Source organism: Tetrao urogallus (assembly GCF_951394365.1).
Source record: "Tetrao urogallus genome assembly, chromosome: 22".
Lineage (NCBI taxonomy): Eukaryota > Metazoa > Chordata > Aves > Galliformes > Phasianidae > Tetrao > Tetrao urogallus.
In genome coordinates, this window is record NC_136835.1 from 3,102,796 (window position 1) to 3,127,150 (window position 24,355).

The following is a 24,355-nucleotide window of genomic DNA, read 5'->3' on the forward strand; positions in this document are numbered from 1 at the left end:
GCCCCCACCAGTCCCATTCCCCCATCAACCCCAGTAAAACCTGACTCTGTCCCTGCACAGCGAGTGGGAATGGGAGCACCAGGGCATGGTCTTCAACAGACACTGAGAAATGTGTATTGCTGGGTAAGGCTTTCCTCTCCCACCTGTAACAGCAGAGGTAAATCGAGATGCAGAAAGTAGAACAAGTCTTGGATGGAAAAGTAACGCATTGAAGCCTTGGGGCGCTGCCTTTGAAAGGTGCTTTAAGCCTCGCACTGTTAATGCTAATCCTGTAACACTATATAGATGGCTTTTTTTCTGCACTTACACAAAGGAGGAAGGGGCTCGATTCTTTGAGGCTTGTTTTTTTTTTTTTCTCCCTTCAGCAAAAAGCAATGCTGAGCAGAGCGGCTACGGGCAGCTGACATCACAGCCGAACCCAGCGAGGGGCGAGTGCTGGGAAGGAAGGGGCTTCTCCCCATCTCTGGGCCCGAATCCGATCTCAGATCAGTGTGCTGTTATCAACAGAGGCACTGGGATTGCAACCCTACACTCCTCCAGCCCAGAACCAGCATTGGAGGAATCGCACTTTCAGTTGGGAGAGCACCAGGACGGGGACATAGCTGCACTCCTCAGCAAGAGTTGGCAAGGGCACCGGCATGAGCTCTGCATTGACATAGGAGTGCTGTCCTACAGAGCTGGGCTACAAGTTCAGACCACGTTGCTCCTGACGTCTACAAAGCAGGTTGGTAATAATGTTTTTCTTATACCTAAAGAAATGCAGTGTGTTAAGTAACCTGTCCTGGATTTTCTGCTCCCAAGCAGTGCTGCTCTTGTGCTTGGGCTGCTGTACTGTTGTCTTCCCCATCACTGCTAATAAACCCACAGCTGCTCTGATTTACAATAGCTATAAAATCCTGTTGTCCTGCTTTCAGCTTTCCAAGATAGGGAATGAAGTAATACTCTGCTCCGGTGGAACAAATTTTTCTCAACGTGGGGTAAGGGGGATTTTGGCCAACACAGTTGACCACTGGAACGTGGAGGCACATCTGTGCCATTGCTCCTGGCAATGGGGGACAAACAGGAGCGGTGTGGGACAGGTGGTGACACATCCCCTGCTTGCTGTAGAGCTGTGCTGTGCATGGCACATGTATGTGGGGATAATTAATAACTGGAGCTCTTGGTACAATATAGAAATAAACCTATAGGGAGAGCACACAGAGACCTTCCGTGGCCTTTGGGTGCACGCAGTTGAAGTGCGTGGGGATGTACAAAGAAGAGACATTCTGGAGGCTGCTGTAGAAGCTCAGGGTGTACTCAAGGTAGAGGTGCAGTGTGAAGCTGTTTGCATGCTGCTACAGCATGGTGCCTTCCTGCAAGCCCTGCTATGTGCAGAGAGCCAGAGAGACAGGCGAAGAAATCAAAGCAGGTGTTTTAGTGATATTTTCTATTGGATTAATAATGACTAACAAATTGCATTAGGCACGGGAGGAATTAGAGCTGGCAGAGGAGTTTGCTTTCCTGTTCCTAGCCTTGTATTTGCTTGTCTCTGTCATTGATTCTTGTTCAGCATGAAGTTGCCCGGCTGTGTAAGTGTTGGCGTCTCCAGTGCAAAGAGCTGAGTGATTGTGGAGCGGATCAGGCAGGAATTGCCTCTGAACAACAGGGTGAAATGGGGCAACACGTTGCAGTGCTGCAGCTCCTCCACGCAGTGACAGCTCGCTCTGCCAACACCTGCAGGGCCGTTAGCCATTAGTGGTGGGAAGGGCTCAGTAGGGCACTTAACAGAGTAGGCAGTTTGGATCTACTTGATGCCTGAGGGACCCTCTGCAGTGCTGGGATGGATCGCTTGGGATGCGCTTTCCTTTGGAAGTGATGCATGTTTGGATTTCTCTCTGCCCTGTAGGATGAACCCGCGATCGTTGCTCAGCGCCTGGGCAGCCCTGCTGGTGGTAACCGTGCGGCACCAAGGTCAGTGCGGCTCCCCTGTGCCCCAAAACTGCCCCAAAAAACATCCTGTTTTCCTTGGTCAGAGTGTAACAGCAAACAGTGTTTCCCTGGGTCTGGAGGGGTGGGAGCACAGGCGCCAATTGTGCAGTGGTGACAGAGTGCACTGAGGCAATGAACCTCCTGCCCACACAAATGGCTCTCGCCTCACTGGGAGCAGTGAAGCAAGATTAGTCCAGGTTAAATGAGGAGCTGCCGTGCTGCTGGGAATGTGAAGTTGGCAAAGCTGATAGTTACAGCAATCCCAGCAGCTCTGCTTTGCTCTAAGCACATCACCTAAGTGAGCATGCATAGTGCATGCATCTGAGTGCACACACGGAGGTGGCTGTGCTTTTGCTGTGGTACAGAATGGGACCATGAAGAATTCCCAATGACCAACAAGTGCCAAGAAGATGATAAACTGGATGAGCAGCAATCTGGTGTGAGGCTGAATGCAGGATCCCAAGGAACTCAGAGCTTTTTTAGGGTGCCAGCAGGGTAAGGCCAGGTTTCCCCTTGTCTCCGTCCTCCTTGAGGTCAGACTGGGTTGGAGGGGTTCACTGGTGACACTGCCAGGCAGGCTCAAGCAGGGAACATCCTTGGGGTTGTGTAATTGGGTATCCCTGGTGCCTCTGAGCAGTGCACCTTGGGGCTGCTGGGTGGTACATCCTTAGGGGCTGCTGAGCACAGCATCCTCAGCTCAGGCAGCACAGAGCCCCATTTCTGTAACCAAGACCTGTGAGCAGGCTGTCTGCAACCAGGGGCCTCTGAGAGGTGCAGGTTAGGACCTGGGAAATAAAAGCATGTTCCAAACTGAGGTAAACAGAGCTGGGATTGTTTGGAAGCATTGTGGCTCCCTTTAGCTCTGCTCGAATGTCACAAGGGCTGTGTGCTGCTTTTCTACATCAAAGAGAGGAGGAGGGGAAAGAAAGCCCATCTAAATCTCTGTCTGCTCAATGAAGGCTTTTGCTGGGTGCCCCACTGTGCCCTCCCCAAAACTAGGACGGGTCCCTGTAAGCACTGAACCCCTCTCTTTGCAGTTCACGCCATGGCAAGTCTGTACCCATTTTGGCCAAACGACACAAAAACGCCCAAAGTGGATGATGGGAGCTCTCCTGAGATCAAGCTCTCTGTTCCGTTCATCTTCTTTGGAGCCCCATACAGGACGGTTTATGTAAGTGGAGAACAGACTTTCCTTTTATTCTATTCTTTGCCATTTGGCTGCACGTTAAACGCGCTCTCGCTGTCGTCAAGAGTGGGAAGATTTATTAGCACCCACCTGACAAGTTCTTAGATTTCATGAACTGATAGGTTTTATGATTAAGAAAGTCAAAGGTATAGTTAATGGGCTAATGTTCATGGGGAAGGAATATAAAAGGCAATAAATTTTTTTTGTAGGTGATTAAATGGTACAGCGAAGCTCAGGGCTTGACACAAGGAACATTATTCCTGTTCCATGACAAGAAACGAGAACATGCAGAGACCCATAGGAAAAAATAAAGGGTGGTTTGGAGCTGTGTGGAGGTGCCTAAGTCAAGGGTGGGATGCTGCCATGCTCAAATGGCAGAGCAGTGACAACTGGCACTGGGAGGGCTCCTGGAGTGGGCTGTCAGGGGTGAGCACTTCTCTGTGTGTCCCTAAATGCATCATGGGGTCATGGGATCGTTTGGGTTGGAAGGGACCCTAAAGACCACCTAACTCCAAGCCCTGCTGAAGCCCCATAAGTCTCGCTAAATAAGGTTGCCCAAAGCCCCATCCATCCTGGCTGCTGGTTGGGGCACACACCGCGCATGCTGTGGCATAATAATCCATTGCCCTGCAGCTACCCAGCCGTACAGCCAGCTGTCAAAGGCTGGGTGCACACAGGGACCAGAGGCAGATCCCAGCTGAGCTGGGTGCCAGCCTGCATGGCATTCTGATGTGTCCTCCACTGGTCTGTAGGAGCCTGGTTGTGCAGACTTCCCAGAGTTTTGTTCTGCCTGGGGTTTTATGAGTCCATCTGGCCAGGAGCTCTCATGAGCAGCCATCGTTACAAACCATCCCCTGCCACAAAACTCTCTCTCCATGTTTTGTGACGAGCCAGCAGCTTGCTTAGGGCTCTCTCCAGTGACCCCATCTCCTCGGGCAGGTGAACAACAACGGCGTCATCTCCTTCAACTCGTTGGTCAGCCAGTTCACACCTGAAGCTTTCCCACTGGCTGATGGCCGGGCCTTCGTTGCGCCCTTCTGGGCCGACGTGCACAATGGCATCCGTGGGGAGATCTACTACCGCGAGAGCACCGACCCCGAGCTGCTGGGCAGAGCCTCCAAGGACATCCGCAAGTACTTCAAGGACATGGCATCCTTCTCTGCCAGCTGGGTCTTCGTCGTCACCTGGGAGGAGGTGACGTTCTACGGGGGGAGCAGCACGACGCCGGTAAGAGCAACAGCTATGGTATGCATGGTGCTGGCTGTGAGGATGGCCATGAACGTAGGGATGGCCATGGGCTTGACCCTGGGGATGGCCATGGCCATGGGGATGGCAGTGCAGTGTTTTTCCCAGCTTGAATGCCATTTAAATTGCTGTAAGCTGTGACAGCTGCCACTGTGAGGTCTGCGCCATCCTACAGGAGATTGGGGTGCAGGCAGTGTGTGAGGACTCCCTGCCGTCATTTGGGGAAATGGACTTTTTGTATTTGTTTGCACGCTGCAAGCGCCAGAAGTTGGCTGCTTCTGTCTCGAGAAGTTGGCTTCGATAAGCCGTTCAGCTCTTTTCCATTTGTTAGAGAGGCTCGAGATGTAATGCATATTTTTGTGCCAGTCCTGGCAGCTCTTGCAGGAAAAAAACACACACACACACACATATATTTGCAGACAGCCAGCAATATAGAGGTTCGTGTATTGCCTGAAGAATTACATTTGCAACACAATGCAATTTATTTTGGTACAGAGCAGCATTCCTGCTCGATAGTGGCCAAGGCTCTGGGTTGGCATGCAGAACAGCGCAATGCAACTCAAGCAGGAAATTCATCGCAATGCAGAAAAGCTGCAGAAAGCAATTTGGGGAATGTGGCCTCGAGGGCACGGTTGTTACTCCAGTCTCTTGGTGGCCACGGAGCAAAAGCATGCAGCTTCTGATGGCTTATTTGTATGGCATGGGTGCCCAATGCGTTTCTGGCCACAAGTGCCAAACTGGGAAGTTTGTGTGGTTGAGATAAACAGTTGTCTTTGAAGGGATCCTGTGGGAGACTGCTGCATGGAGAAAGCATGCAGAGTACAGGCACCTTCTGTCTGTAGAAGTGTAGATGTGAGGAGCAGGGATTTATGCTGCCTTCCCAGCCAGCAAAGTGTGTCCTTCTTGCACGGGGCCTAATTTTGTCTGAGTGTTTGGGGCTGGAAATGCAGAGTCATTTCAAGTGAAAGGAAGGACAGATTGAGCAGGTAGTGATGGGAAGTGGCAGCCAAGCCAAACACATAACGTACATGGCTGCCTCGGCTGCAACGCACCGTTAATCGCATTGTGGAATATGAATGCTGAAGGGAGCTGGGTAAGATAACATGTCGAGAAATAGAGCTAAGAGAGGGTAATGGGAGAGAACGGGTCATAGCAGCCCCGGCTGCTGGTCTCACACAAGCTTATTCTCTTGCTGCCATCTATTGGCACAGAATTGGATGGGGAGCAGCGCTGTGATTTCCCCAGACTGAAGCACCGGAGGGGATGGAGTGGTTGGGGTCACTGTGTGTTGGGTCTCATTTGGCTCCTACTGCACAGCACCACGGTGCTCCTGCTGTCCCCCAGGGCGCGGGTGGCACAAGGGTGGGCAGCGGGAGAAAAGCAGCCTCACTTTGTGCATCTGTTGGTGCTTTCCCAGGTGAATACATTTCAAGCTGTTCTCATCACCGACGGGGTGTCATCCTTTGCCATATTTAATTACCAAGAGATCAGCTGGACCACGGGGACGGCCAGCGGAGGGGACCCCCTGACTGGGCTCGGTGGGGTGATGGCCCAGGTGAGGCTTTTGCTCCCTCTCCAGCTCTCGGATGGCTGCCCACAGCTTTCCTAATGTACCTGTGCTTCTTTGTGTCTCCTGTCCCTTCAGCATCCCTGGCACTGTAGATGGGCATGGCAGAATTTGGTGCTAGCAGCCATGCCACAGCTATCCCATCTGCCAAAAATGTGCTGCTGAGATGTGTCTTAAAGGCTACAGGCATTGAACTGTCCCTTCTGGGCTTTAGCCATGCCCAGGAGCACATATTTGCATTTATATGTGCATAAATATGTAAGCAGAGATCTGTGCTGCTTGTAGTGCCTGTGGAGTTTTCACTTGCATCCAAACTACCTGAAAACAGATTCCTGAAAAGCCCCATTAACACAGCATGCCTGGAAATCATTGCAGGGTGCAGGGAGGTACAAAACTGCAGAGCTGCTTTCCTGCAGCAGGATACCTGACAGAATCTGCTCTCTATCCATGTTAGGCTGGCTTCAACGGCGGAAATATCAGCAACTTCTTCAGCATCCCAGGCTCCAGAACACCAGACATAGTCAATATAGAGCAAACAACCAACGTGAACATCCCAGGGCGCTGGGCTTTCAAAATAGATGGCAAAGAAATAGATCCAGCCAATGGCTGCAGCCTGAGAGGTAAGGGAGGAATGGTGATGCCTTACATGCTGTGGGACGTAGAAGAGCAAAAGGTCCTGCAGCCTGAGTGCCCCAGGCTGCACAAGTGTGGTTTTGCCAAGGCAGACAAGGTCTGAGTGGGCAGCTCAGAGAAAACAGGGGGGCTGACAGAGCACTGGGAGCACTGTGCCATTTCCAACCACCAGCAAACAAAGCTGTCATCGGTGCTGGCTTTGTTGCATCCCTGCAGATTTATCAGCAATGCATTGTTAAAAGCTTTCATTTCTGCTGTCCAGGCCTATGATGTTAAAGGCTGGTCAGTTTGCAGCAGTCAAATACCACTCAGGCCATCATCTTGACTAATTTCTGCAGTGCTGATAGGGACAATGGGAAGCACCTGTGGACAGTCTTGTCCTCTTGCCCCTGGGATGGGAAAAGCTGTCAGAATGATCCCATGTTTGTGGATCTTGTGGGTCTTTTCCAACCTTGGTGATTCTATGATTCCGTGATTCATGTCCTCTCTTTCTGTGGGAAGAATCGTAGGTTTCTGAGCAGGATAAATTCCATGACCCTGCACCAATTACAGTGTCTGCATGTGCGTCAGTTCTGCTGTGGAGATATAGAGGGATGAAATGCACAGAGAAACAGAACAAGGACTGTGGTGTGGAGAGATAAAGGCATTGCTATTGGGCAAATAAAATTTATCAGGAACATGTACTGTGCTCTGGGAGTCTGCACAACAAGCAGGTCACCGGCTGCTAAGTGCTGTCACACCGTGCTGGGACATTTGGCTTCTTCACAGGCAACATTTAGAATCATACCAAAGGAGACCTGCACACCCCAAAGGCTCTTTCAGCCCAAGAGAAGCTTAGATTCCCACCACCCTAACGGCTTCCAGCTGCCACCAGAAGAAGAAAGGCCAGGTTTCACAATGGGGCCAAAGCCAGCCTCTGCTTCCAGCCTCTAGGGCAGTGTGCACATCCCACCAGAAGGTCTGTGTGTCCCAGCATCTGCTTGCTTGCTCTCACAAGAGGCGATGAACCATGAGATGCTGGAGATGATGAGGCTCGCCATGCATAACAGAGCTCATTTGGCAAAACTCCATGCACCAGCACAGCTGATGCAGGAGCTGCTGAGCCTAAGAAGAACTGTTGTTTGTTGCAAGAAGTTGGGAAATGGGTTTTTGTCTTTTGAGTTTTTTTGGAGGCATGGAAGAGCACAAAAAGTTTAGGAGAGGTAAAGCAGGCAGCTCACACATCCGCCTGAAAGAGAGGTGTGAAAGTCAACCATATGGAGGAGAGGGAATCTCTCAAGACGTCTGCCACCCTTTGCCTGTCTCCTCCTGCTGCTCACGTCTCTCACCAGGGAAACCTGCCTCCCTTACAGAGCCTCTGTGTGACAGCGGGCTGAGCATCCCCTCCTTGGTTCCCATCATCACCTATGCACAGATAGGAAGTTACTCATCAGCAGATCTTTGATTCCCTAGGTATCGTGAGCTCTTTTGGATTGGAAATGAATTGTCTCTTAACCTCTGATGACAGAGGCACTCCTTGATGGGCAAAGCCACTTGAAGGGAGTTATTATAGGAAAAAGGGCAAAGCTAACAAGCACGGTGGCACACAAGCACAGTGCTGGCGTTGAAGTGCTCTCCCCAGAGCAGCTGCAGAGCCCCCAGCTCTCTCTGCAGGTCACAGAAGCAAACCCAAGACTTGTGTGACTGACTGAGTGACATTGTGCCTCTAGCTGTGGGTGGAGTTCCCATGTAAGTGTTTCATTTCTTTTCCATGCTTTTTAGGACAGTTTCTCCATCAAGGCGAGATCTTCTGGGAGAACTCAAACTGCAGCACCAAGTGCCGCTGCCTGGATTTCAACAATGAGATCTTCTGCCAGGAGATGGCTTGCGGCCCATTCGAAGCATGCGAGCCAAAGATCAAGTTCTTCCAGTGCGTGCCTGTGGAGAGCAGCACCTGCGTGGTGTTCGGAGATCCGCACTACCACACCTTCGATGGCTTCCTCTTTCACTTCCAGGGTTCCTGCTCCTACCTCCTCGCCAGGCAGTGCTGGCCAGGCTCCCAGCTGCCCTACTTCAACGTGGAGGCCAAGAATGAGAACCGAGGCGGCTCCTCCGTCTCCTGGCTGAGGGACATTTTTGTGGAGGTCTACTCGCATAAGATTGTCCTCCCGAAGGGCAGCTTTGGGAAAGCCAAGGTAAGAGCTACACTGAACAGCTGGAACTTGCCAGGTCTGGTCCTGATGGCGAGATCCTGACAGTAGTCTTGTGTATTCCTTGGGAAGGGTGGAAGGCATGACAGCAAAGCCATGGGTCAACCGAGGCCTGAGGTCTGGCCAGCCTTCTCCTGGAATCATAGAATCGTTAGGGTTGGAAAGACGACTGAGACCATCTTAGTCCAACCATCAACCCATCCTGTGACCACTTTAGATCATGTCACCCATCTATAAACATAAGGCCCTGCAGTGGGGTCCTATACCCCTCACGTGAAGCCTTCAGCTTTTTTCCACGGTGGCTCAGTCCTCTGCTCATGTTCCCACAGGTGGATGACTTGGTGGTGTCCTTACCCATCTCCCTGGAGTTGGGCGCAATCAAAGTCTACCAAAGCGGCTTGTCCACAGCCCTGGAGACTGATTTTGGCCTGCTGGTGACTTACGATGGCCAACACTATGCCTCCGTCTCCGTTCCTGGCACGTACATCAATGGCACGTGCGGTCTGTGCGGGAATTACAACAAAGACCCCGAGGACGATGCGCTGCGCTCGGATGGCAGGTTGGCCTCCTCCGTGCCAGAACTGGGTGAGAGCTGGCGAGTGCCTCACCCCGAGAGGAAGTGCTCACCTGGCTGCGTGGAGAACTGCAGCGTCTGCGACGCCTCCACCGAATCCCTCTATTTCTCCTCTGAATATTGCGGCTTCCTCAACAAGAGCGGCGGGCCGCTGTGGGAGTGCGGCTCCGTCGTGGATCCCACTGCCTTCGTACACAGCTGTGTCTATGATCTGTGCAGCGCCCGGGAGAACGGCACCGGGCTGTGCCAAGCCATCCAGGCGTACGCCGCTGTGTGCCAAGGCCTGGGCATCCCGGTGGGAGAATGGCGTGCCCAGACGGGATGCGGTAAGTGTGGGTGTGATGGCGCTGGGGGCAAGCTGTGGAGTCTGCCTGAGGTCCTGGTGTGGGAGAGAGCTGGGATGGGGGACCATATAAATAGGAGAAACAAAAGAGATGAGGGAAATGAAAGGAGTGATGTTGCCTGAGGCAGAGGGGTTCTGGCGAAAGCCACTTGGTCCTTCTTGTCTGCAGTGTGAGAGTTTCATGATAGCCAATGGGTGGCAAGAGTCAGGCAAGATGGAGGAACTCAGGGATGCTGTGTGAGCAGTGGGCTGCTGTGCTAACAGCCTGCACCCGAGCTGGGGCTGGCTAGCAGTATGCTGGTCAGTGCACCCTCCTTGCTTTCGGTAGCAAATAGTTGCAGGAGGCTCAGTGGTGCAGGGGCTGCTTCAGAGGAGTTTTTGCTTGCATTAAGAATGGCCAACAAGGCATGGGTGAGAAATGGAAGATCCAAGTCTACCGTAAAGTGGGAATGCTGGGTCATTTTACATTGATGTGGGTTATTAGGTTGAGGTCCCTAGCTCAGAACCACACGATAACACGGTCATCCTGTTGTTTGTGTCCCTTCGGCACCTGCAGAGGCAGCCGTGCAGTGCCCAGAGCACAGCCACTACTCAGTGTGTGCCAGTGGCTGCCCTGCCACCTGCTCAGACCTGACAGCCCCACTGCGCTGCACTGCACCCTGCACCGAGGGCTGTGAGTGCGACGACGGCCACGTGCTGAGCGCCGACCGCTGCGTCCCTGTGCAGAAGTGTGGCTGTGACGTGGACGGACGGTACTACGCCATCGGAGAGGTGTTCTGGGCAACAGCAAACTGCACAGCAGAGTGCCAGTGCGAGGACGGCGGGGAGGCCAAGTGCTTCAACACCAGCTGCCCCGAAGGAGAGGTCTGCACCATTGAGGATGGCTACCGGGGTTGCTACCCGAAGCGGGAGGGCCTGTGTTCAGTGGGACAGAACCAGGTGCTGCGGACGTTTGACGGTGTCACCTTCCCCTACCCGCTGGAGCACTCTTACACGCTGCTCAAAACCTGCCTGGAGAAGCCTGACTTCATCGAGGTGGACATCAGCCAGAAGAAGCCAGGATACGCTCCCAATGGGCTGCGTGTCGTGCGGATCCAGGTGGTCGGCCAGGAGGTGAAGGTCGGAGGAGCCAGCCTGTCGGAGGTCAAGGTAAGGCCGTCACCAAGGTGGGAGGCATAGGCTTGTGCCATGCCACGGTGTCCCCGTAGAGAAGAGCTTACGGGTGTACGGCTCTGGACTGTTCCTTGAGATCAGAGCCATCACAAGTGTCAAAGTCTACTCATCTCTCACATCCAAGGCAAGAGGTAAAAGGACTGGGATTGCATCCACCCATGGTCCCCATCCCATAGACTTCACAGCAGCTGCCAGCACTGGTGAGAAGACCACAGGTGCTCACCAAGATCGTGTTCTCACAACCCAACTCATGCAAACCCTCCACACCAAAGAGCTAGGGGAAAGCAGAAGATATCTTGAAAACACTTGTATTTTGATTGAAATACAAGTGGCTATAGTCAGCAAAATAGCTGTGGAAAAGAAGGAGTACCCCAACATTGAAGGTCTCCATGCTTTCTGAATCCTAGCCATACCCATTTTTACTCTGTTTTGCAGCTGAGGTTTTGCTCTTTGTCCTGTCAAGTCAAGACAGCCACAGTGGAGCAGGCAGAATGCTGTGCTGTCACAAACCGTTAACTGGAACCCCTGCTAAAATTCCCAGCTATTTCCTATTTGCCAAGCATTTATTAGCAGTGAGCAGTGGTGCAGAATGCAGGAAGGATGCAGTCAGGTGAGGCAGCCCTAAGTTCCAGGCTTCATTGGGAGCAGATGGAGCAGTTGCCATCAAGGTAGAGGAGAAGGCAATACCATAGTGTCTGTATGATAGGATTTAATGTAGGGTTGCATCTGTCCATGGCCATCCTGCCTTGTAGCACTGCTATTCCTATTTGCTTGCCAAGCCAAATCAGGAGGCTTTCTGAATGCTGCTGTTTTCTCCTCTAGCTTACTCTTGCTTGAATTTGCTCTTTGAATGAAATGCAAGGAAGTTACTGCATCCGGCCATGTGAAGGAGATTCCCAGCCTTCAAGGGTGGAGGCCAGGTTTAGCCTTCTTGTCGTGGTGCAGACGGAACCACCTTGCAGAGTCACGTTGCCCTTACTAATGCCTTCCCTTGCAGGTGAATGGCTACGATGTGGACCTGCCGTATTTCCACCCTTCTGGCCACCTGGAGATCTACCGCACTGACAACGGCACCGTGACGGAGTCAGAGGGGCTCCTGAGCATTGGCTACTACGATTCAGGCCTCCTGGAGATCCACCTCTCCACCGCCTACTTCAACTGCACCGGGGGTCTGTGTGGCTTCTTCAATGGCAATGCCAGTGACGAGTTTTGCACGCCCAAGGGCAAGTGCACAGACAACCTGGAGCTCTTCCTGGAGAGCTGGACGACATTCGATGAGATCTGCAACGGGGAGTGCGGGGACCTCCTCAAGGCGTGCAACAATGACTCGGAGCTGCTCAAGACTTACCGGAGCCGCTCCAACTGCGGCATCATCAATGACCCCACCAACAGCTCCTTCCTGGAGTGCCACAGCGTGGTCAACGTCTCAGCCTACTACAGAACGTGCCTCTTCCGCCTGTGCCAGAGCGGAGGCAACCAGTCGGAGCTGTGCGATGCAGTGGCACGCTATGCCAGTGCCTGCAAGAACGCCGAGGTGGACGTCGGCCAGTGGAGGAGCCACAGCTTTTGCCGTGAGTCTACAAAAGCTTTTGAGTATCTGGGGCGCTAACGAGGAGATGTAGCCCCCTCTGCTTTGGCATGGGTCTATTTCTTGGAGCTGATGGGTGTTCAGAGGTCGGTCCCCATTTTTTATGGGACCTTGCCCTGTGCCTTGTCGCTGGTGCATACCTCGTAATGATGTTCCTTTGAAACAAAACTGAAAAGCGCTTAAAAGAGGCACCCCAACCTTATTGGCTGCTGGGAGCAAAACAGCACCACAGAATGTACAGCACTTACAGAAGTCTGAAATCACAGGAGTGGGTGGGGAGACTTGCATAAACTGGAGCTATTTTCTTGCTCTCTTGGCTACCACAGAGGTTGGTGTCATCAAAAGAGCTACATCCAAGAGAGGCATCCTCAGCAATGGAGACTGAGGCATACAAAGCATCTCCTCAGTAGCACACCAAAGGGAGAGAGGCTGCATTCTGCTCTCATACCAAATGTCTCTCAGCTGTTTCACTTGCAAGGCAGGATTTGCAAAGCTTGTGCCATACCACGGTCAGGAGCTCACTCATATCAGGAAGGGCAAGCCAGCAGGTGACCAGGGCATAGTGAGACCACAGCATGACCCAAAGACGAGGATACTCCATCTCACCTATCACTGGTAGTTTCTAAGTGACACCTTTGCCCACAGAGACAGATTTCCCCATTAAGCAGTTCTGTGATGGTGTTTCAGGAGACACAAGGAGGTTTACGATGCGGTGCAGGAGCGTTCCAGGGCTGCAGATGGTGGCTGACAGTACAGTAAGCCATCACCAGAGGATAATTTGAATATAGCATGTTTTAACTGTGGCTGTAAACTTACCGTTCATGGGAAAACATTCATAATTCAGCAGCGAATGTGAAAAATCTCCAGCATGGCTATACAGAGTAGGCAGCCCACGTCTCCGCTGTGCGAGGTGTAGAGAGGCATCCCTTTGGGAGTGGGGCGTCCATTTTTAAGTGGGGTGTCCATCTGGAAGAGGGAAGCAGAACGTCTGTTTTGGGTTGGCAGGAGGTGGCATCACTCGGCATGGGACTGCAATGTGAGGAGGGAGGTGGCAGAGAGGAGTAGGAGTAACCGAGGGAGTGGGAATACCCAATGGCAGGCAGGCTGCTGGGACTAGTTCTCCATTTATATCAAGTGGGTCGGAATTCACCTCATGTCCACCTTCTGTCTGTACCCCACCTCGGTGCTCCTTGCACCATGGCTGCGGGAGCTGCTAACTCACATACTTCATTTGATGCCCCCAGCCCTGGCGTGCCCAGAGAACAGCCATTTTGAGGAGTGCATGAGCTGCGTGGAGACCTGTGAGACTCTAGCCACGGGCCCTGTCTGCATGGACACCTGCACAGAGGGCTGCCAGTGCGACGAGGGCTTTGCCCTGCGTGGTTCCCGCTGCGTGCCCCGCGGTGAGTGCGGCTGCAACTTTGAGGGCCGCCAGCTGGCCACCAACCAGACCTTTTGGATGGACATCTCCTGCCACTTCCTCTGCTACTGCAATGGCTCAGACAACAGTGTGTACTGCGAGAACATCTCCTGCAAGGACGATGAGTACTGCCTAGAAGAGAACGGCCTCTACTACTGCCACGTCCGCACTGATGCCTCTTGCATCGTCTCTGGCTATGGGCACTACCTGACATTTGATGGCTTCTCGTTCGACTTCCAGAGCAGCTGTGCCTTGGTGCTGTGCACCACCATCTCACGGCCGCGTGCAGAGCGGTCAGATACCTTCCCCACGTTCACTGTCACTGCCAAGAACGAGGATCGTGACACCTCCCTGGCCCTGTGGGTGAAGCAAGTGGAGGTGGAGGTCTTCAACTACAACATTGTCATCCACCGTGCCTACAAGTACACAGTGATGGTGAGTGGGGCCGTGAGGGTCGGGCGGTGCTGAGGGGTGATCCCTTCCCACCCCAGCTGTGGCTCCTGGAGCAACAGGTGGTTTCCCTAAGCACAAAATCTTGCTGTCTCATTTCCTTCCCCACAGATCAACAATGAAAGGCTCTACCTACCCCTGAAGCTGGGCCAGGGCAAAGTGAACATCTTCGCCTTTGGATTCCACATTGTGGTGGAGACCGACTTTGGGCTGAAGGTGGTGTATGACTGGAAGACCTTCCTCTCCGTCACCATCCCGCGCAGCTTCCAGAACCTGACCTACGGCCTCTGCGGCCGCTACAACGGCAACCCCGATGATGACCTGGTGGCTGCAGGTGGCATGCCTGCCTTTGGCATCACTGACTTCGTGCAGAGCTGGGCCAAGCGGGACACCTTCTGTCGGGTGGGCTGTGGTGACCGCTGCCCAGCCTGTGGCAAAGTGGAAGGCTTCTGGAAACCCCAGCAGCTCTGCAGCCTCATTCCCAGCCAAAGCGGTGTCTTCGCCAAGTGCCACAGCAAAATCAACCCCAGCTATTTTTACAAGAACTGCCTCTTTGACACCTGCGTTGACGGGGGAGCCATGCAGACAGCCTGCGGCTGGCTGCAAAACTATGCCAGCACGTGCCAGACGCAGGGCATCGCCATCATCGGCTGGAGGAACTTCACCTCGTGCTGTAAGTGCTGCCCTGCCAGCAGGCTCTTATTTAGCCCTCTGGCCAGCTCTGAGTCCTCGGTTTGATCACTAATATAGAAAGGTGGTCAATTGGAAGCCCCTGGACAATGCAAGTGTCAACGTCATGGCAGTGGCACCATGTCAGAGTTGACCAGGGGGCACGCCAGGGTCACAGTGGTACAGGCACATGCAGCTGAATTTGTTTCCCAGGAGTTTTAGTTGTGAGCTTTGCAGCCAGCAGTGTTTCCTCTAATGAGGTTGCTTGCTATTGTCAATGAGATTACACTGCAGCGTTCAATTAGGCTCCTGAGGGTGGGAGTCATGAGTCTCCCTGGCAGCCGCTCTATCTGGCAAATCGGCTGGGAAGTAATTGCTATCAGTAACAAGACCAAAAATTAAATTTATGTCGTTCTTCCTCCTAACGAACCACCTCACAGCTCTGGAGGAATTGTTACAGCAGCACAGGGGCAGCATGGCTGCGTGCCTACATCCCATGTCCCTGCCCCACATGGTTCCTGGTGAGCTGGCGGCACCTTTGGGTGTGCAGTGGCCAAGGCGAGCTGTCAGTGGCACATACACTGAAACGTGTCCCCATGCTATCTGGGAGTCCATAGGACCACCAGGAGCACCCCTGTCACCCAGCATGTGGGTCAGCAGGAGTGACCAGTAGCAGGGCAGCAGACAGCAACAAGGGTTTGTGCACTGTATGCATCAAGACACAGTCTCTGTGTGCCAGCAGTAGGACTCAATAATCCCAGTGTGACCCTCCCAGCACACAATAATCTGTGATGATTCCCCGTGAGATTATGGCTGGAAGGAGCAGGTAGGAGAAGTCCATAATCTGCAGGGAATTAATACACCTCCCTCGTGTTCTCCCCTCTCGTTGCAGCTGTCAGCTGTCCCCCCAACAGCCACTATGAGAGCTGTGTGTCCCTGTGCCAGCCCCGCTGTGCTGCCATCCGCCTGAAGAGCGACTGCGGCCACTACTGCGTGGAGGGCTGCCAGTGCGACCCTGGCTACGTGCTGAATGGCAAGAGCTGCATCCTGCCCCAGAACTGTGGCTGCTACTCTGATGGCAAATACTATGAGGTATGCTGGGAGCATTCTTCCCTCGGTGCCTTTACTGTAACCCTTTGTGATGATCCTTGATTGGGATGTGTGATCCAGGGATGTGTTGTAGGGTGTCACGCTGTGCCTGGTCACCATGGTATGTGGTGAAGGGTCTAAGGATCAAAGCAGGGCTTGCATGGGAAACACTGACCTCCCCACGCTCTGTGTGACTCAAGATGAGCGAAAAACAAGGGCAGGATATGACAGGGTGCCAGCAGGCTCAGGGGGACAGAGAAGAGCAAAGTCATTTCTGGCACATCATACATCCTTCATTGTGTGGTTGTTGGGTGAGGATGGTTTGGGAGAGGGTGCTGGGATGCTGGGACAGGGGATTGGCAAGCAGGAATGTTCAGCACTTGCAGCCATGTTGTTATGCATGCGGTGAGCATAGTGCTGCTTATGAAATCTACTTATCTGTGACCATGTGATGTTCGTTGGGATTCTGATCTATCAGTGTGATGCATTTATCACCACCACACCACAGTACAGCAGTTGTAATGCATCATGGGATCCCAAAGGACAGAGGCAGCGCAGAGGCGGGATTACAGTTATGGTGCAGGATACTGTTATAGTGCTGTTTTGAGGAAGGAGTGGCTTGAAGACAGCTAGGTGCCATTGCCATCCTCCACATTTCCTTTGTCAGACGTTCATGTTCCTGTTGTCTGTTGGGTTGGAAGCAGGTAGGTATGATGTCTGCACCGGTCTCAGGAAGAAAATACATTCTTGGTATTATTTTGATGAAGGGCTTTACACAACCAGTGGGTTGCATGATGCACATTTACAGCAAGATTCCCTTCTGGTCCTCAGTGCATTGAGATTAGTGCAGCCCTTCCCTGTAGCTGCAGTCACTTGCTTCGTTTTGTGCTGAGATGCTTGGGCACATCCACTTTGCTCGCCCACTTTGGACTCGTGCTCACTGTAGGGCTCACTCTAGAGGCTTATCCGTTGCTTGCAAGTTTGGTTCTGTTCCGGAGAGTTGCTCGGTGTGTACTGAGCTCTCTGCTCAGTCATCATCACCCGATTTCCCTTTTTACATGGAGAAAGTGAGTAAATCCATGCAGAATGTCCACAGCGGGCTTCGCAGAGGTTCCCACCCCCTTGACCCACCGCCCCTTGCTCTTGCAGCCCAAGCAGCTCTTCTGGAACGGGGACTGCACACGGCGGTGCCGCTGCTTCCGGCGCAACCTGATCCAGTGCGACCCGCGGCACTGCAAGTCAGACGAGGAGTGCGCCTCGCGCAACGGCGTGCGCGGCTGCTTCAGCACACGCAGCTCCTTCTGCCTGGCGGCGGGCGGCGGCGTCTTCCGCACCTTCGACGGCGCCTTCCTCCGCTTCCCCGCCAACTGCGCCTTCGTGCTGTCCACCATCTGCCAGAAGCTGCCCGACTTCTCCTTCCAGCTCATCATCAATTTCGACAAGTGGTCCTCGCCCAACCTCACCGTCATCTCCCCCGTGTACTTCTACATCAACGAGGAGCAGATCCTCATCAGTGACAGGAGTACGGTCAAGGTGAGGTCTTGCTGAGGTCGGGGGCCATCTCCTCCTGTGACACTGCTGGTCATAGCGGTAGAAGCAGCTTCATGTGAGACAAGCAGCCGCTCTCTGTTGTGCTGGGCTGGGACATTGGCCAGGTTGAGAGGAATGTTGGGAGGCAAGGTGGTCTGATGGAGCGGGGTGAGCCAGTGCCCATCACTGTGCCCATCGTCTCGTGCAACCCCTGGGTGAGAGGGGGACGCAGATCCAAGAGAATAATCATTCCAGTGTAATATAATCCTGCAGAAACCATCATGTAGTCTGCCATAGTAATTAAGAAAATTTGGAGAACACTGGCACCTAAATAGAAGGGGACTGCTCTTAGTGTCAATATCTAATGGACTCTGTCTTTTTACATGGCTGGAATGCTAGTTACGGTAGTACATCATCATCAGAAGTTGTAGGGAAGGCTTAGTTCTTATGTTCAATGGTTTTAAACTGAAAGAGTGTTGATTTAGACTAGATATTGGAAAGAAATTGTTTACTGTAAGGGTGTGAAACACTGGAACAGATTGCCCAGTGAGGCTGTGAATGCCCCCTCAAAGTCAGACTGGATGGGGTTGTGAGCAGCCTGGTCTAGAGGGGGTATCCCTGCCTGTAGCACGGGATTAGAACTGGATGATCTTAAAGGTCCCTTCCAACACAAACCATTCTGTGATTCTATGATCTACTGGATCTTGCTGTGCATTCATCACCTCTGTATCTATTTAAAGTTATCCTTGCTTGATTTTATCACAGAATCCGGGGGTGGAAACAGAGGAGGATGTGGAATATGCATAGGGGCATTCTGATTTTGGAGTGGAGAGACATCACATGTGGCCTGTCTTAGCAGGAGAGGACTTGTGAGCTAGAGCCTATGCATGTTTGTATGGGCTGGTTTGCACTGTGGCCTTATGCTGGCATGTAAGGGAGGCAAGGACTTCAGAGTGATTCGCTGCAATTAAGAAAGGCAGCTGTTAAAGCAGAGTTCTCGTGTTTGCATGCTTGGGGTGCTGGAAAACATCGGTGGAGACTGCAGGGAGGCGTTGTTCCTGCCCAGTGGTGGGGAGGATGAAGGGATGTCATCCTTGCATCCCCCCCACTGTGCCAGGTGAATGGCAGCCTCGTGAGCATCCCCTTCGTCACGGGACTCTCCACCAAGATCTACAGCCAGGAGGGCTTCCTGGTGATCGACTCCGGCCCCGACATCCAGATCCGCTACAACGGCTTCAACGTCATCAAGATCACCATCGGAGACCGGCTGCAGAACAAGGTGTGCGGGCTGTGCGGCAACTTCAACGGCGACCCGGCGGACGACTACGCGACGCTGCGGGGCAAGCCAGTGGTCAGCAGCGTGGTGCTGGCACAGAGCTGGAAAACCAACGGCATGCAGAAGAGGTGAGGTGGATGTGGTGGGGGGCACGGGGCTGGGCAGTTGGGGGACCCCCCCCCCCACGACGTGTCCTGTGCCCACAGCTGCAACGAGCTGCAGTACTCCCAGTACGCCGCGTCCTGCGACAACGTCCAGATCCAGAAGCTGCAGAGCGACAACTATTGCCTGAAGCTGACAGACATGAAGGGCTTCTTCCAGCCCTGCTACGGCCTGCTGGACCCTCTGCCCTTCTATGAGTCCTGCTTCTTGGACGGCTGCTACAACCGCAAGCAGGTGCAGCTGTGCGGTTCACTGGCTGCCTATGGTGAAGCGTGCCGTACTTTTGGCATCCTGGGCACCGAGTGGATTGAGAAGGAGAATTGCTGTAAGCAAGATGGGCTCCTGTGGATGCTCAGAGTGCACTGGGCCCAGAGCACAAGGGTAAAGGTGCGTCTCGCGCTGTTTAGCAGGAGTGGTGGAGGACCCCTGTGCTGGCGCCGACTGCCCCAACCGGACCTGCGAGCTGGATGATGGTGGGGAGTTGTGTGGCTGCATTGAGCCCCCACCCTACGGCAACAGTGAGCCCGGGGCTGGGAGGGATGTCTGGGATGGGGATCTGGACCCGGGGTGTCTTTTCAGTTGGTTCCATGAGCCTTCTCCTTTTCTCCTAGCCACCCATGACATCATTGATGCAGAGGTGACGTGCAAAGCTGCACAAATGGAGGTGTCCATCTCCAAGTGCAAGCTGTTCCAGCTGGGCTTCGAGCGCGAGGGCGTACGGGTCAATGACCGCCACTGTCCTGGCATAGAGGGCGAGGACTTCATCTCCTTCCAGATCAACAACACCAAGGGCAATTGCGGCAACCTGGTGCAGGTGGGACAGGGTGATGGGCTAATGGGCACAGGGGTGGATGCTGCAGGCACTGGGTATTGTCTCACCTGGGAGCAATGGGGCAGGAAGTGCAGCAAGGGCACAGTGTGTTATAGGGTGGTTTGTCAAGGGTGAAAGGATCCAAGAGGTGGCCAGCACATGGGACGCATCTTGCCTTGAGCCTTGGTCATATTGGGGTAGGAGAAATGGTATTTTCAGAGCTACACCACATGTTTTGGGTCTGAGGCATCTGCCACAAGTGGGAGATCAGAGACGGTCACTTGAGAGGGGTGCCACGTTCTGCCTTCTGCAGTCCAACAGCACTCACATCGTATACAAGAACACGGTGTGGATTGAAAGTGCGAACAACACAGGCAACATCATCACCCGGGACCGGACCATCAATGTGGAGTTTTCCTGTGCCTATGAGCTGGACATCAAGATCTCTCTGGACTCAGTCGTGCGGCCAATGCTCAGGTCAGAGCAGGGCAGGCAGTGCACGTGTGTGCATGGACAGCAAGGTTACAATATGCAAACAACAGCCAGTGCGAGGTCCAAGACTCTTTTTTTTTTTTCTTCTTTTTATTAGTGTGATCAACCTGACAGTGCCAACGCAGGAAGGAAGCTTCACAACCAAGATGGCCCTGTACAAGAACTCCTCCTACAAGCACCCGTACCGGCAGGGGGAAGTGGTGCTGACCACGCGGGACGTGCTCTACGTGGGGGTCTTTGTGGTGGGGGCTGACTCCAACCACCTGATCCTGATGCTGAACAAGTGCTATGCAACGCCCTCACGGGACAGCAATGACAAACTGCGCTACTTCATCATTGAGGGAGGGTGAGTGACCGCAGGTGCCTTGGTTTGGTTATTATGGAAAGCATAGCTCCATAGGAGCTACTACAAAGACACCTAGGTCTATCCTAGCCAAAACTGGCATGTGTCATAGGGGTGCAGAAACATGGGTCCTATGATGCTCATACAGGTACAGTGACATCTAGGAGAATAGCTGAAAGATTTGCCCAACAAGGGGGGTCTCATAGGGACAGAAGCAAGAAGTATTGCTTAAAGGAGGGTCCCGGTCACAGAAGCACCATGGCCAGCTTTTCTCCTGCTCGCAGGTGCCAAAACTTGAAGGACAACACCATTGGCATAGAGGAGAACGGGGTGTCCCTGACCTGTCGCTTCCACGTCACTGTCTTCAAGTTCATCGGGGACTACGATGAAGTGCACCTGCACTGTGCTGTTTCACTGTGTGACTCGGAGAAGTACTCCTGCAAAATAGTAAGGGAGGCTAAGGCTGAGGGTCGCTAGGGTTGGGAGTTTCCTGAGGCGGAGGTGGAACATGTTGTGCATGGCTTGTGTTCAAGGGGCAGCCAGAAAGGCAGCCTTGAGGAAGAGATAAGGAGGATTGAACCTCCCTCTGGCTGCAGGGAGGAGAGCTCTGCTGTGGGAAGATCCTGGCTGTGTTATGGGGGGGGAGGAGGGAGGGGGGGGGGGGGGGGGGGAGGGTCTCTTGGGGGTCCAGGTTGGAGGTGCGTGGAGAGGGCTTGGTCAGTGGCCAAGAGTAATAAATGTGCTGACATCTCCATGCAGAACTGCCCCCAGCACCGGCGGTCAGCCAGCGCCTTCACTCACGAGGCCCACGAGCAGATCCTGTCAGTGGGGCCCATTCGGAGGAAACGTAAGTGTGTGTCATCCTGAGGACAGGCATGAAGGGTCTTCCACCTTATGTGATGATCCCCTTGGTGCAAGGAAAGATGGCCAGGACATGGGAGTGAGCACCTGGAAGGTGATGGGAGAGTTCCAGTAGGACTTCCCATCACTGGAGGGAGTGGGCGTCCTGGGTGGGCAACTGAGGGCTGCTCAGGATCCAGCAGCATCTCTCACTCTCTGTCATGCACAAAGGATCAGACTGGTGTGAGGACAACGGTGGCTGTGAGCAGATCTGCACAAGTCAAGCGGATGGACCCCTGTGCAGCTGTGTGACAGGGACACTGCAAGGGGACGGCAAGAGCTGCAGGGGTAAGCACTGGGGCTTGGCCCTGTCATCGTGTGGGGTGGGCAGGGACATCTATGCAACAGAGGGGCTACTGGCATCCAGAGATGGAGGGAAGGCAGCCTTTTTTGGACCAGGACAGAGATGAGGCTTGGATAACGCGCGCCTTGGGTTAGCTGGAGTGGGATGGAGGCATTTGGCTGTGTGGACATGGAGCGCTGCAAATCTGGTGCTGCTTTACCATGAAGGGCTCGTCAGGCAGTCAGTCAACAGGGAGCACATGGGGCTTTGCTTGGGGCAGTGTGGGTTTGGCAGCACGCATCAATATCTGCAGAGGAGCAGGGCTATATGGAGGAGCAAGGCAGACTGGGCAGTGGCTTGTTGATGGGCTTCCCAGCTGAGAGGTGATCAGCTCAGGGGGGTCTGTGGAAGGGGGTGCCTGAAGGTCCCACCTAACTTGCAAGTGTCTGTTGCATCGACACGTGTAACCTTTTTTCATTTTGCAGCCTCCAGCTCTTCAGCAGACAGCCGAGCCCAAGCAAGTCTTCTGGTGGTGGCACAGCTGTGGCTGTGGGCGGCTCTGCAGGACCCAACCTCATAGGGGTGGCTCTGCTGCCCAGCCATGTACTGTTCTCGTGTCAGCCTGAGTCTCTGTAGGGTAGCAGCCAGCACCCCCAGCGACAAACCCACTGCCGAGCCGGCCCCACAGGTATAGGAGGGATTGGAATCGACCTGGAGTGAGGAGGGATGATCACTGGAAGCACAGAAGGCACCTTGACAGCGACAGAGATCAGGAAACTCACAGGGCTTGCAGCTTTTCCCCAGGTTCTGTCCTGTAGCATTTTGCCCAGGTGGGCAGCACCTCTGTTAGCAGAGGGGGATGGGCTGAGCCTCATCCACATGTAGCATCCGTACCCTCAGAGGGGCTTCTGCCCCTCCTGGGACAAGGACGATCTCTCAGAACAGTCGGCATCATCAGAGCGCTGGGATGCAGCCAGAGGTAGGTGGCACCGCGCAGGGTGCGGAACGGAGGAGCGCGCTCTGCTCGGAGGACGTTGGCACAGCATGGGAACTCATCATCCTTCAGATCTCCATCCAAGGGAGCGGTGGGGGTGTGGGGCAGAGGGCTGAGCGTCTGTCTGGAGAGGGGGGGGGGGCGGAGAGGCACGGGCAGTGCTTTTGGAAGAGAGAAGCGTGCTTAAGAAGAGGAGAGAAGGGGAGAGGGAAGGGTGGGAGCACCGCACAACGGGGGTGGTGCCGGGGGTCGGGGCGAGGGTCGGCGCTGGGGGTCGTTTCTGTGGGTGGCTGGTCTGGTGTTGGTAAATTGTGACACGGCTGCGTGGGAATAAAAAGCGTTGTACTCCTTCGTAAAGCAGCGTCGTCCTGCGTGGTGGAACAGAGCGGGGAGAGAGGCCGAGAGGCACCGATGTTAAGCAGGGGGTTCGGGCAGGCGGGCTTGTGTGGGAGCAGAAGCGGTGGGAATCACAGCAGAATGGCTCCGCACGGATTCGGGAGGCGAGCGAACCCCCCCCCCCCCCCCCCCCCGCCCCATGGCACCACCCCGTACCGCCGCCCCGACTCCGCGCGGATCCCCGCCCATTCGCCGAGCCCGGGCCTCGAACCCGCGGCCTCCTCTGTCGCCCCGCCCCCGCGTGACGGCACCGGCGGCGGTGGCGCGAGGTGGGCGGGGGCCGTGACGTCACGTGGCGCTAGAGGGCGGCGCCGCCCCGCCCACCGCCGCGCTCGGGCCCCGCCGGCAGGTACGGGATGCGGGGGGACCGCGGGGGGATCGCGGGGAGCGGGGGGGGGGAGGCAGCCCAACGTAGGGCTCCGGTACGGCGATCTGCCTCGGGGGAGCCCACGGGGGTTCGTCAGCCCCGCAGCACCCGAGGAGCGCGCCGTTACCCGCGCCCAGGGCACCGGGACCGGCTTCGCCGCCTCCGTGTCCTCCTGCAGCACGGCTCAGAGCCGCGCAGGATTCCGGCCGCAGCACTTTGGGGTTCCACGCCAACCTAACACGCTGCTGAGGTCCGCAGAGCCCACTGTCCAGCACAGTGCTGTGGGAGGAGGATGGGCCCCAAGGCAGCACCCCTCTGCCTCCCCGACTCGCTCACCACGGCAGCCTCCTGTCCATCCCTGCTCCATCAACACGTGGGCATCAACAGCACAGCCCCGCTCCTCTGCATCCTTGCTCCCATCCCACTAACTGCATCCCCTGACCCAGCACAGCCTTCCTGTGCCCCATCCCTAGTGCTGTGTGCTGGCAATCCTGCTGTCCTCCTCCTCTCCCCTTCCCATGAGGACCACACAGCTTCCCATCCCTTCCCAATGATCCCAGAGCCCCCCCCCCCCCCCATCCTCTCCTCACACAAAACAGCCCCACTCACTCCTCCCAACTGCCCCACTTTTCCATCTCTTAGCCCAGCCCCACCTGACAGCTCACAAACACCCCCACACCCCCTATAAAAGCACAACCGCCTGCATA

At 54.5% G+C, this 24,355-nt stretch overlaps 1 protein-coding gene across 1 annotated transcript; it reads left to right on the plus strand.

Annotated features, from left to right (window-relative positions):
* Positions 1 to 1,886: 1,886 nt before the first annotated feature.
* On the plus strand, positions 1,887 to 22,471 carry LOC306954751 (alpha-tectorin; the record flags this gene model as incomplete). Its single annotated transcript, XM_079545916.1, has 23 exons — positions 1,887 to 1,950; positions 3,006 to 3,139; positions 4,094 to 4,381; positions 5,817 to 5,954; positions 6,421 to 6,586; positions 8,361 to 8,773; positions 9,118 to 9,688; positions 10,262 to 10,854; positions 11,876 to 12,449; positions 13,711 to 14,321; positions 14,448 to 15,009; positions 15,898 to 16,097; positions 17,244 to 17,627; positions 18,742 to 19,028; positions 19,107 to 19,387; positions 19,470 to 19,580; positions 19,674 to 19,876; positions 20,187 to 20,350; positions 20,463 to 20,711; positions 20,993 to 21,155; positions 21,468 to 21,561; positions 21,786 to 21,896; positions 22,377 to 22,471. The coding sequence occupies 23 exons, from the start codon at positions 1,887 to 1,889 to the stop codon at positions 22,469 to 22,471; spliced, it is 6,456 nt and encodes a 2,151-aa protein (XP_079402042.1).
* Positions 22,472 to 24,355: the final 1,884 nt, after the last annotated feature.